The following is a 12,134-nucleotide window of genomic DNA, read 5'->3' as shown; positions in this document are numbered from 1 at the left end:
ATTTTTTAGTAGAGACGGGGTTTCACCGTGTTAGCCAGGATGGTCTCGATCTCCTGACCTCGTGATCCGCCCGTCTCGGCCTCCCAAAGTGCTGGGATTGCAGGCTTGAGCCACCGCGCCCAGCCGAGAGAGCATCTTAAAAAAAAAAAAAAAAAGGTCAGCCTCCAGTGGCCTGGAACAGCATATGAGAGTGAGCTGGAGGGGCAAGCAGAGGATATTCAGCACACCCCAGCCTCGGGCCCCTTGGGTTCCGGAGTTAAGCATCCTCCTCATGCCCTCATAATTCTTCCAGGTTACTTGCCCAAAGACCACCTTGAGCACATATGTCTCCTCTGCTGAAACTGCCTCCCTTATCTCTAGCGTCTCTTCAGCACTATTAATCACCTTCTAGTCATCCTCTTCTTCACTGAAATGTTAGGATTTCATTCCAAATCCTGCCATCATCCTGAAGACCCCAAGTTCATGTGAGCAATGCAGTCGACACCCAGGACCTCTCCGTTTCTGGGCTCCCTCATCTTTAGTGATTTTCAGCTCATTCCTCTTCCGCCATCAGCCCTATGGCCACACCCAAGTTCTTGTCAGCCCCTAAGAGAAGCTCTCACCCTCTGAAATGGTCAATTCACAGATCCCTATAGAGAACCATGAAGGGTCTAATATTTTACCCTACTTGAAAACTAACAAGTTAACCTGGTCTAGTTTTATGGGTGCTGGCACAAGACTCCTGGTTCAGAAATGAAGGACAATTTATTACCCACAACAATAGCATTAGCCAGACTGACTATCAGAATTTTTGTGCTGGTTCCTTGAGTCCCAATTCCCATGGAGCAACATGAAGAGGGCTGGACTGTACCTGCACACTTAGTGGGTTGCATTATAGGAGAGGAATGCTGAACTGAAGTAGAATCTTTTATTTATTTATTTTGAGACAGAGTCTTGCTCTGTTGCCTAGGCTGGAGTACAATGACGTGATCTCAGCTCACTGCAGACTTCACCTCCATGGTTCCAGCGATTCTCCTGCCTCGACCTCCTGGGTACCTGGGATTACAGGCATGCACCACCACACCCAGCTAATTTTTGTATTTTTAGTAGAGACGGGGTTTTACCATGTTGGCCAGGCTGGTCTCGAACTCCTGACCTCAGGTGATCCACCCACCTCAGTCTCCCAAAGTCCTAGAGCCACCATGCCTGGCTGAATCAGAATCTTTTATTTATTTTATTATTATTTTTGAAACAAAGTCTCGCTGTGTCCCACAGGCTGGAGTGCAGTGGCACAGTCTTGGCTCACTGCAACATCTGCCTCCCGGGTTCAAGCAATTCTCATGTCTCAGCCTCCCGAGTAGCTGGGATTACAGACATGTGCCACCACGTCTGGCTAATTTTTCTATTTTTAGTGGAGACGGGGTTTTACCATGTTGGCCAGGCTGGTGTTGAATCCCTGGCATCAAGTGATCCGCCCACCTCGGCCTCCCGAAGTACTGGGATTGCAGGCGTGAGCCCCCATGCCCTGCCATGGAATCAGAATCTTTTACGGTGGGCAGCACACAAGCCTGTGCTCTCTAGGGTGATATTATCTTTCTTCCGAGGTCATAAGCCAACTGCCCTTTGCTCTTGAGGAAAACATCTCTACCTTCCAAGATTGTTCACTTGTTTACTATAAAAACTTACTATTGGCCGGGCGCGGTGGCTCAAGCCTGTAATCCCAGCACTTTGGGAGGCCGAGATGGGCGGATCACGAGGTCAGGAGATCGAGACCATCCTGGCTAACATGGTGAAACCCCGTCTCTACTAAAAAAAAAAAAAAAAAAAAAAAAATAGCCCGGGGGGGGGGGGGGGCGCCTGTAGTCCCAGCTACTCGGGGGGCTGAGGCAGGAGAATGGCGTAAACCTGGGAGGCGGAGCTTGCAGTGAGCTGAGATCCGGCCACTGCACTCCAGCCCGGGTGACAGAGCGAGACTCCGTCTCAAAAAAAAAAAAAAAAAACTTACTATTAAACAGTAGGTCCTCCAGGCTCAGTGTTCTTCAGTTGAGATGCAAATCCACTGCATGTTCAGCACCCATCTGGCTCATGGCATTGCCACCATGGGACTTGGAGAACATGCAGTGGTAATATAAAGTGTTTTGTTTCTGACCCAGGAATCTCCTGTCTTTTGCCAACATCCAATCTTTTAGCTTGCATATAGGGTAAAATCAAATCCCAGACTTAACACCTCTGATATAACCAAAGTAAATTTATTTTTTAGAAACTGATGTGTATTTTCCATCAATGTTATTTCCATGTTGCTTAAGAGCCCGTGCAGGAACAGTTGAAGACCATTAAGTAGTTGTTTCTACCCATTCAGTGGCCTGAGCTGTGGGAGCTGCAGACCAGTCTTCTGTGGCAGGCTGAGCACTCCAGTCTTCAGTAGGGACCTGAGGAGTAGGCACAGAGGGCACCTGCATGCCATTGGACCAGTCTCCAACCTCAGGCTGAGTAGCAGTGAACTCAGGAGCTGGAGCTGTCCATTCACCCTAAAATTCCTTCTTGGTCACAGTCTTTTCAGCAGCAGCCTGCTCCTCTTTTCCAATCTCTTCAGGATCTCTGTAGAAGTAGAGATCAGGCTTCTCCCACCTCCCACGGGTGTTCACGGGAAATAGTGCCACACACGCGCAGAACTTCCAGGGCCAGCATCCACCACTTCAGACCCACTGAGGGAGCTCCCTTGTTGTTGCAGGTGATGGCAATGTCCACATTGCACAGAGGAAAACCTGTGTGACATAGAGCAATGGTAGGTAGGTTAATATAAAATGTCTCTGTGAGAGGCTGGTGGTCAGCCCAGGGATCAGCAACCACTAGAAGCTGACTCCCCCTGCAGGCTGCCTGGATCTGGTTAGTGAAGGTTCCAGGAGTGAAGTGGCCAGCAATTGGAGTGGCTCCAGTGGCAGCAGCAGACTTCAGCCCAGCCCTCTGGCCAGTATTCTTACAGGACATGACACTGACATCAGCAGGGTTTTTAAAGGCAGCAATGGCATGAGCTGCCAGCAGAAGCTCCTCCCAGGTCCTCTTCAGATGTAGGATGTAGATGCCATCACTTTTCTTCTTCTTCTTTTTTTTTTTTTTTTTGAGACGGAGTCTCGCTCTCTTGCCCAGGCTGGAGTGCAGTGGCGCGATCTCGGCTCACTGCAAGCTCTGCCTCCCGGGTTCATGCCATTCTCCTGCCTCAGCCTCCCCAGTAGCTGGGACTACAGGCACCTGCCACCACGCCTGGCTAATTTTGTATTTTAGTAGAGACGGGGTTTCATCATGTTAGCCAGGATGGTCTCGATCTCCTGACCTTGTGATCTGCCCGCCTTGGCCTCCCAAAGTGCTGGGATTACAGGTGTGAGCCACCGCGCCTGGCCATCACTTTTCTTCTTACAGATATACTACTCCATTTGAAGTCAAGCTTGGTACCACCTAAGTGGGTTCCTGCTGCAAGGAACTTAAGGACATCCTCCTCCTTCATTTGCAGGACATCAAAAGCTCCAGATATTGTGAAAGTTTCCCTTTAAGTTACAACGGGAATCTAGAACAATGCCATATGGGCCCCTCTCTGCGTTGTGTGGAAAAGGCGTGAATTTATTTTAGCTTTTTAAACAAGTCATGTGCTGGGAGACATCACAAATGCTATTCTCTCTGAGGAACACTTCAATCCTCTTCTCTTGGTGACCTCTCTCAGTTTCTCTGGGAAGCCTTCTCCCCGAGCCTCCCATGCCCCTTCCTTCAACTGGGCTATATTCCCTCTCTCAAGACTCCTACAGAGCCTTCTCCCCCAATACGATAGGATGTTTATGAGGTCAGATATAGTGTCTTCTCAATTGTATCTCCAGGTTTAACACATCACCTGACACACTATAAGTGCTTAATAAGTGCTTATGGAATGAATGAAGTGCCATTGCAGAGATATGCATAAAGCGGTATGTGAGTACAAAAGAAGGGAATCTAAATCGGAGTGGAAGTCTGGGAAAGGCTTCCTGGAAGAGGTGACACTTGAGGCTGACCTGAAGGACAAGTCGGTTAGGTATTTCAAGTGGTGAGAACGGTAGCGTGAATGCTCAGCAGTGGGAACTCGGATGCTGCCTTTGAGTAATGGCCAATGACAGTACTGCAGCTAGGGTTGGAGGGAATGGAGTGGCAGGGAATCAAGCTGACTGACAGGTAGGTTAGGGATGGATTATGAAAAAGTGAAAGTCTGTTTTTCATTTCAGGCTTGGATTTTTGTGTTTACTTATTTATTTATGAGACAGGGTCTCACTATGTTACCCAGGCTGGCACAACAATCTCGGCTCACTGCAACCTCTGCCTCCCAGGTTCAAGCAATTCTCCTGCCTCGGCCAACTGAGCAGCTGGGATTACAGGCACGCGCCACCATGTCCAGCTAATTTTTGTATTTTTAGTAGAGACGGGGTTTCACCATGTTGGCCGGGCTGGTATCGAACTCCTGACCTCAGGTGATCCGACCACCTCGGCCTCCCAAAATGCTGGGATTACAGGGGTGAGCCACTGAAGGGGTGGCCTGCCCCTCCACACCTGTGGACGTTTCTCATTAGGTGGAACGAGAGACTTGGGAAAAGAAATGAGACACAGAGACAAAGTATAGAGAAAGAAAAAGCGGGCCCAGGGGACCGGCGCTCAGCATACAGAGGACCCACGCAGGCACCGGTCTCTGAGTTCCCTTAGTATTTATTGATAATTCTCTTTACCATCTAAAAGATAAGGGAGTGGCAGGACAATAGGATCATCGAAGGGAGAAAATTAGCAGTAAGACATATGGATAAAGATCTCTGTGACATGAATAAGTTCAAAGGAAAATGCTGTGCCTTGATATGCATATGCAAACATCTCCATAAACCTTTTAGCAGCATTGTTCCAGACTATCACATGGGGAGAAACCTTGGACAATACTTAGCTTTCCTAGGCAGAGGTCCCTGCGACCTTTGGCCTTTGAATAAGTTCAAAGGAAAATGCTGTGCCTTGATATGCATATGCAACCATCTCCATAAACCTTTTAGCAGCATTGTTCCAGACTATCACATGGGGAGAAACCTTGGACAATACCTAGCTTTCCTAGGCAGAGGTCCCGGCGACCTTTGGCCGTGTACGTGTCCCTGGGTAGTTGAGATTAAGAGAATGGTGATGATTTTTTAACCAGCAAGCTGCCTCAGGCACTTGTTTAACAAAGCACATCCTACACAGCCCAAAAGCCTTTAAACCTTAAGTCACCACAGCACATGTCTCTTGCAAGGACAAGGTTGGGGTAGGGTCACAGTTTAACAGCATCTCAAATACAGAACAAAATGGAGTCTCTTATGTCTGCTTCCTTCTCTATAGACACAGTAACAGGCTGATCTCTCTTTCTTTTCCCCACAAGCCACCCCACCCGATAGGCTTGGACTTTGTTAAAGGCATACAGAATAACACGAAGTGGTTAGAAATACAGAAAAAAAAAGAGCAGTAATTTAAGAAAACTTGGCTTGCGACGTTGGTTCCTCTAGGGACCATTCCTGCAACTCTGGCCAAGTCCTGTCCCCTCTGACCTGAGGCAAAGTGAAACAGTGATGACATCTGCCTCTAGCAGTGCTGTAACGATTAAATGCGATCTTAGGGAAAGCGCCTGGTATGTGCCCTTACTCAAAAAAAAAAATGTCAGTTGTCCCTCTTCGCTCTGGTCTCATCCTCCTCATCTGCAAATGAGGGGAGGCCGGGGCACTCTCGCGGGTCGCTCCGGGAGCCGACTGAGCGGTGGGAGGGGAAGCGGTGGTAGAGAAGGGCGCCAGCCACTCCTCCGGGCACCGGGGCTGCTTCCGCTGCCACTCAGCCGCGCGGGGGCGCTCTAGACTGCTCCTCGCGCTCTATGGTGTTTCCTTCGCCCCGGAAGTAGTTGCGCAGCTGGGGTGGGTAAGGTCAGGCCATGGTGGGGCAGAGGTTGGGAAGATGGCGTGGCGAGGCTGGGCGCAGAGAGGCTGGGGCTGTGGCCAGGCATGGGCTGCGTCGGTGGACGGCCGCAGCTGCGAGGAGCTCACTGTGGCCCTAGCCCCGCAGCGGCTGCTCGGACACAGGTAAGGGCAGCTGCTCTGGTCTTCTCGCCTCTTGGTCCCTGAGCTCTGGCAGTGTATCCTCGGGGGCGGAGGCCGTCTGTGCCTCTTGTGCTGCCCCCGGCTCACCCCCTTCACCTTACCTGCCCCTTCTCTCTCCTCTCTCGCCTCCTTCCAGTCCTCGCTTCTCGCTCCCCTTGCGCATCCTAGCCTAGCCCTCCGCGAGCCTGCGCTTTCTCCTTTCCCATTGGGAAGGACGTGACTGGAAGGGGAACTAAGCTGAAGGTTCATGCGTGCCGCACTTCATAATCCCGAGAGAAAACTGTTGAGCCAGTTTCTAAGTGAAGCAGTTAGTACAGCTGGTAGAATGGCGGTTTTTATTCTTTTTCCATCTAATTATAACGGTTATATTCCATTACAACCAGTCGCCTTCTTTAGCTTGTAGTGAGCTAAGGGAGGACGAAGTCTGAGGGAGGGTATCACTTTGTGTCTGGCAAAGTCGTGGGAGAGGCTTTACTGTTGAATTGAGACAGTGGAAGATTTGGTTTCCGGTTGATTCGGAAAGAAAACTACCGAACCTTCCGAGTAGAAGTGTGAAGTGTATGGTCTATCAGTATTGCTGATTTTTGCATCACAGTAATTCATTTCTAATTTGAGAGAGAAGAGGGAAATTCCTCACCTGTTTAAGAATCTGATGTGCATTTGGCTTTGAAAATTTTCCTCCTCTTTTGTTCAGAACTTCACTCCTCCCAATTTCTGACTTGGTTAGATGGGTGCCTCGAATCCACCTGATTGCTGGTAATAAGAAACATTGTTTATCAACACATGGGATAGTCAATGATAAATAATCGAGGCTCTAATGTGGCGGACAAGGATCACCTGGAGAGTTTGTGTGGTATTTTTATGTCCCAGGCCTCACCCCAGCCCTATCAAATCACAATCAGGAGGGGGTGGGTAGAGTGGAAGAACCTGTATGACCTACAAGCATTAAAGGTGAGTTTTATCAGGGACGTGTGAAAACCTCAATTCATTGTATCTTCATACACTGTAACATGGATCTGTCAGGCACTAATCTTGAACTCCTGGGGAGGTGGAAAGTGAGGACAGGTGGAGGTGGTAATCCCGTTTGAGATTGCATAGTTTAAGGGGGGGGAGAAAAGATTAATACTGGCCGGGCGTGGTGGCTCACTCGCCTGTAATCCTAGCACTTTGGGAGGCTGAGGCAGATGGATCGCCTGAAGTCAGGAGTTCAAGACCAGCCTGGCCAACATTGCAAAACCCTGCCTCTACTAAAAATACAAGAAACTAGCGGGGCGGGCGCCTGTAATCCCAGCTACTCTGGAGGCTGAGGCAGGAGAATGGCTTGAACCCGGGAGGTGGAGGTTGCAGTGAGCCGAGATCATGCCATCGCACTCCAGCTTGAACAACAGAGTGAGACGCCATCTAAAATAAATACTGTACGTGTATGAGGAAGCAACAGGAAGTGTGTGAAACATTTAAGATTTATGTGCACATCACCGTGCTGGTTTTAGGAAGGGGAAGCAAAGGAAAACTAATGAGCCCCTAATAAAAACTGAGCGTGAAGACCATTTGAAACAGTGAAGAAGAAACACATGAAATGTTGAAGATTAGTATTTAATGTCTGAAAAGCTTGCCATTTGTATAGAAAGTCTGAAAATGACATTTTCGTGGTTGCATAAAAAATATACATGAGAATGGAGGCCTGAAATAGAGCATTTGCCTCTGGAAATAACTTCTTAAAGTTAACAGTATCAGTTACCTCAACATACAGCTAATAACCTTTATTAGGTTTTTAGCTTTATTAGTAGCACATGTAATCCCAGCTACTCGGTGGGGCTGAGGCAGGAGAATCGCTTGAACCCAGGACACGGAGGTTGCAGTGAGCCGAGATCGCGCCATTGCACTCCAGCGTGGGGGACAAGAGCAAGACTTCATCTCAAAAAAAGAAAAAAAAAAAAGCACAATGGCTGTGCGGTGGCACAGGCCTGCAGTCCCAGCACTTTGGGAGGCTGAGGCAGGAAGATAACTTGAGTCTAATAATAACCTTTATTAGCTGTATGTTGAGTTCTTACGGTTCTGAAATTAGCGTGCAGAAGAATGACCCAATCCTTGTCATTTGATATATTAATAATAGGCTGGAAGTGGGACCAGGAATTTGCATTTTACAAGCACTCTAGGTGGAGATACTAGGGTCTGAAAACTACTGCAGGCCCAAGGCGGCCCACCAGCCAGGAATGGTTTACGTTTTTAAAGGATTGTAAAACAAAAATAGTAGCATGTGACAGATTTCAGTACTCCACAAAGACCAAAATACCTTCTATCTGGCCTTTCACACAAAAGGGAAAAAAAATCTCATTTGGGCTCTTTGTAAACTTTACTGTTACCAAGATTTGAGGCTTGAAAGTGGAAACCTGCTTAATTTACCAATTGTATGAAACTATCCAACGGAAGAAAGTAGTTGAATTGTAATACTTAACATTTTATATTTTTAAAAAGCTTGCCATTTGGATGGAAAGTTTATATTGAGATATAGTGTCTACCTTTCTCTCTCTCTATATATATATTTATTTATTTATTTATTTATTTATTTATTTTTAAAGGCAAACTCTTGCTCTGTTGCCCAGGCTGGAGTACAGTGGCACGATCTCAGCTCATTATAACTTCTGCCTCCCAGGTTCAAGCTGTTCTCCTGCCTCAGCCTCCCGAGTAGCTGGGATTACAGGCATGCACCACCATGATGCCTGGCTAAGTTTTGTGCTTTTTGTAGAGACGGGGTTTTGCTATGTTGGCCAGGCTGGTCTCGAACTCCTGGTCTCAAGTGATCTGCCCGCCTCAGCCTCCCAAAGTGTTGGGATTACAGGCTTCCGTCACCATGCCTAGCCTCAAAATACTTTTAAGTAAGATACTTGACATATTAGTCAGTCGTGTATGTTATATTTTGTTTTAACTGACCATCTATTAACTCAAGATGGGGTCAAGAAAATAATTTCGGTATGCCAGAGTTTATGTAGAATCCAACCTCCCACCCAATATCTTTTGTATTTTTAAGAGGTGAGTTCTGTCACCTAGGCTGAAGTGCAGTGGCACTATCATAGCTCACTGCAGCCCCAGACTCCTGGGTTCAAGGGATCCCCCCTCATCAGCCTCCCTCGTAGCAAGGACTACAGGTACGCACTACCATGCCTCGGGCTCTATTTTGTTTTAAGTAGAATGAATCTAATCAGTTGTGTATGCTTAGACACATTTTGTCTCCATTTAAACATTAGGCCATTTCTACTTAATTTGTTCATAAAAATCTTAAGTAACGGCCGGGCGCGGTGGCTCAAGCCTGTAATCCCAGCAGCTTTGGGAGGCCGAGGACGGCGCGTATCACGAGGGTCAGGCGATCGAGACCATCTGCGCGAACACGGGTGAAACCCGCGCTCGCTCTACTTAAAAAATGTACAAAAAAAACTAGGCCGGGGCGACCGGGAGGTGCGTGGCGGGGCGCCGCTGTAAGTCCCAGCTACTTGGGAGGCTGAGGCAGGAGCAATTGCGTCAGAACCCGGGGAGGCCGGAGCTCGTGCAGTGAGCTGAGACATCGGTCACTGCACTCCAGGGCCTGGGCGACAGAGCGCGAGCACTCCGCCGCCTCAAACAAAAAAAAAAAAAAAAAAAAAATCTTAAGTTAACATGAAAGCCATTAGCGCGCTCGACCGCTGATATCTTAATGTTGCTTATGGTCTTTGACCCTTGCACTCTTAAAACAATTCGCCCACAGGCCGGGCACCACGGTGGCTCACACCTTCGCAATCCCAGGGCACTTCTGGAGGCTGAGGCGGTCATGAGAACTCACCTCGAGCGGTCAAGAGTTCCTAGACCAGCCTGGCCAACATGGTGAAACCTGGGCTCTGTCCCTTGACTAAAAAGTAACGCAAAAAAATTAGTCCAGGCATTGCGTTGGCAGAGGCGCATGTAATCTCCCAGGCGCGCGCGTGCCGGGTCGGTGGCCGGGAGGGCAGGCAGGTCGCCCTTGAACCCAGGAGACAGAGAGGTCTGCAGTGAGCGCGGGGATCGCCTGCCATTGGCACTCCAAACGTGGGGGACAAGCAGCGAGCACTTCATCTCAAAAAAAAAAAAAAAAAAAAAATGCCACAGATGGCCTGTGCCGTGGCACAGCCGTGCAGTCCCAGCACTTTTGGGCGAGGCTGAGGGCAAGGAAGATTAGACCTTGTTAGTCTAGCGAGTTTGAGACCAGCCTGGGCAATATAGGCGAGACTCCGGTGTCTCTACCAAAAATTTTAACAAAGACATTTAGTGCGGTGTTGATGGTCGGTGCGCTTGCTCTCGGTCCCAGCTACCTTGCGGCGGGGCTCCCAACCCGCGCCCCGGTAGGAGGAGTTCGCTTGAGGCCCGGGGAGAGGTGAAGGGTGAAGGGCTGCTGTCGAGGCGCTATGGAGCGGCTGCCAGCTGCCCCTCGCAGCGCCCCGTGGATCAAGAGTGTGAGACCCACTGTCCTCGACAAAAACCCCAAAACGACACGGCACCAAACAAAAAACCAAAACATCTTATGAGGGGACTGTGTGTGCTCAGCTTCACCATCTAGTCTAGACAAAAGTATATTGGGTATAGAAGCTGGTTTTGCTCTTCTACTTAGAAACGTTAGTCAGGATTGGATTTTTGTAAGAAAAAAAAAGGTCTGAAGCTGGCGGGCGACGTGGCTCATGCCTTGCTAATCCCAGCACTTGGGTAGCGGCGAGGGGGCGGGTCACCTGAGGTCCAGGGAGTTCGGAAGACCAGCCTGGGGCAATGTGGTGACGCACCCCCGCCCGCGCCAACTAAAAGACACAAAAAGTCCTACCGCTGGCGGGTTGCGGTGGGCGCGCGGCCCTGTAGATCCCAGGCTACTTGGGCAGTTGAGAAAGGGAGAATTCTACTTGGCAACCCCGGGGAAGACGCGTGAGGGATGCGAGTCGAGGGCGAGATATAGCCCATTGCCATTCCAACCTGCGCAACATGAGCCAAAACTCTGTTAAAAAACAGGAAGCACGGTCCGGGGCGCAAGTGGCTTCAGGCCTGCGTGGACATACCCAGCAGCTCTTGGGGACGCTGAGACGGGCGGATCACACCGGGTCAGGATGATCGGGAGAGCCGACTCCTGGCTTAACATGGGTGACAACCCCGCTGTCTCTGACTAAAAATACAAAAAAACTCAGCGCCCGGCGAGGTCGCGCGGGCGCTGTAGTCCCAGCCTACTCGGGAGGGGCTGGGAGGCAGTGGGAGGAATGGCGCGTAAACCCGCGTAGGGCGGAGCTTGCAGTGAAGCTGAGATCTGCGCCACGTGCACTGCGATGGCCTGGGCGGACAGAGCGAACTCTGTCTCAAAAAAAAAAAAAAAGAGAAACAAACAACAAAAAAAAACTGAAACCATTTAACGTGTGTGGCTGGTCGGCAGAGCTTGTTAAGTAGCTTTCATTGGACATCCTCCACTTGTGGAGCCAGCATGTTGTGATGGTGCTTCCACACATCGACCAGACTGGCTGGCAGACAGAGGACCGACAGTAGCAGGCAGGTCGAAGGCAGGCCGTGCGCTTCGTGAGCTTGGTATATGCACTCAAGGGACCCTCATTTCCCCATTCCCATCGCATTCTTATTGCAACGCACTAGTCCACTTTGTTTTCCCAACTGTATTCCGGTAGGCGGTGGGAATTTATGTTGTCCGAAGTCTTAGTATACCCATGGCCCGATCTGGGAAGAAGCGTGAACTAACCGCTAAACCTGGGTTGAATAAATCGCAAACATTTGGGCAATTTAGAACGATGATTATGCGTTCTTTCTTGTTTCACCCACTTAAAGAAATTTAAGGCCGGGGTGGCGAGTGCTCACGCCTGCTAACTCCTTTGGCAGCACTTTGGGCGAAGCATCTGGCACGGCCGAGGCAGCAGATCCAACCTTGGAGGTCAGGAGTTTGAGACTAGCACATGGTCAGTATGGCGAAACCCTTCACTCTCTCTACTAGAAAATACCAAAAAAAAAAAAAAAGAAAAACCTGTCCTCTGGAGTGGCCAGCATCTGTAATCCAGC

At 49.3% G+C, this 12,134-nt stretch overlaps 1 protein-coding gene and 1 pseudogene across 2 annotated transcripts in view; one reads left to right on the top strand and one right to left on the bottom strand.

The window, feature by feature from the left end:
- Positions 1-2,312: 2,312 nt before the first annotated feature.
- On the bottom strand, positions 2,313-5,424 carry LOC108521044 (40S ribosomal protein SA-like; annotated as a pseudogene).
- A 469-nt stretch (positions 5,425-5,893) lies between these two features.
- PARL (presenilin associated rhomboid like) overlaps positions 5,894-12,134 on the top strand; it is a 56,529-nt gene continuing 50,288 nt past the window's right edge. For both annotated transcript variants that reach the window (XM_017860635.1, XM_017860634.1), the window contains exon 1: positions 5,894-6,074. In XM_017860635.1, the coding sequence (XP_017716124.1) occupies positions 5,950-6,074 (125 nt within the window). In that variant the 5' untranslated portion in view covers positions 5,894-5,949. The remainder of the gene's footprint in view (positions 6,075-12,134) is intronic.

The sequence above is a fragment of the Rhinopithecus bieti genome, unplaced genomic scaffold (genome assembly GCF_001698545.2).
Source record: "Rhinopithecus bieti isolate Rb0 unplaced genomic scaffold, ASM169854v2 scaffold_55189, whole genome shotgun sequence".
Taxonomy (NCBI): Eukaryota; Metazoa; Chordata; class Mammalia; order Primates; family Cercopithecidae; genus Rhinopithecus; species Rhinopithecus bieti.
This window is presented reverse-complemented; position numbering and strand designations above follow the sequence as displayed.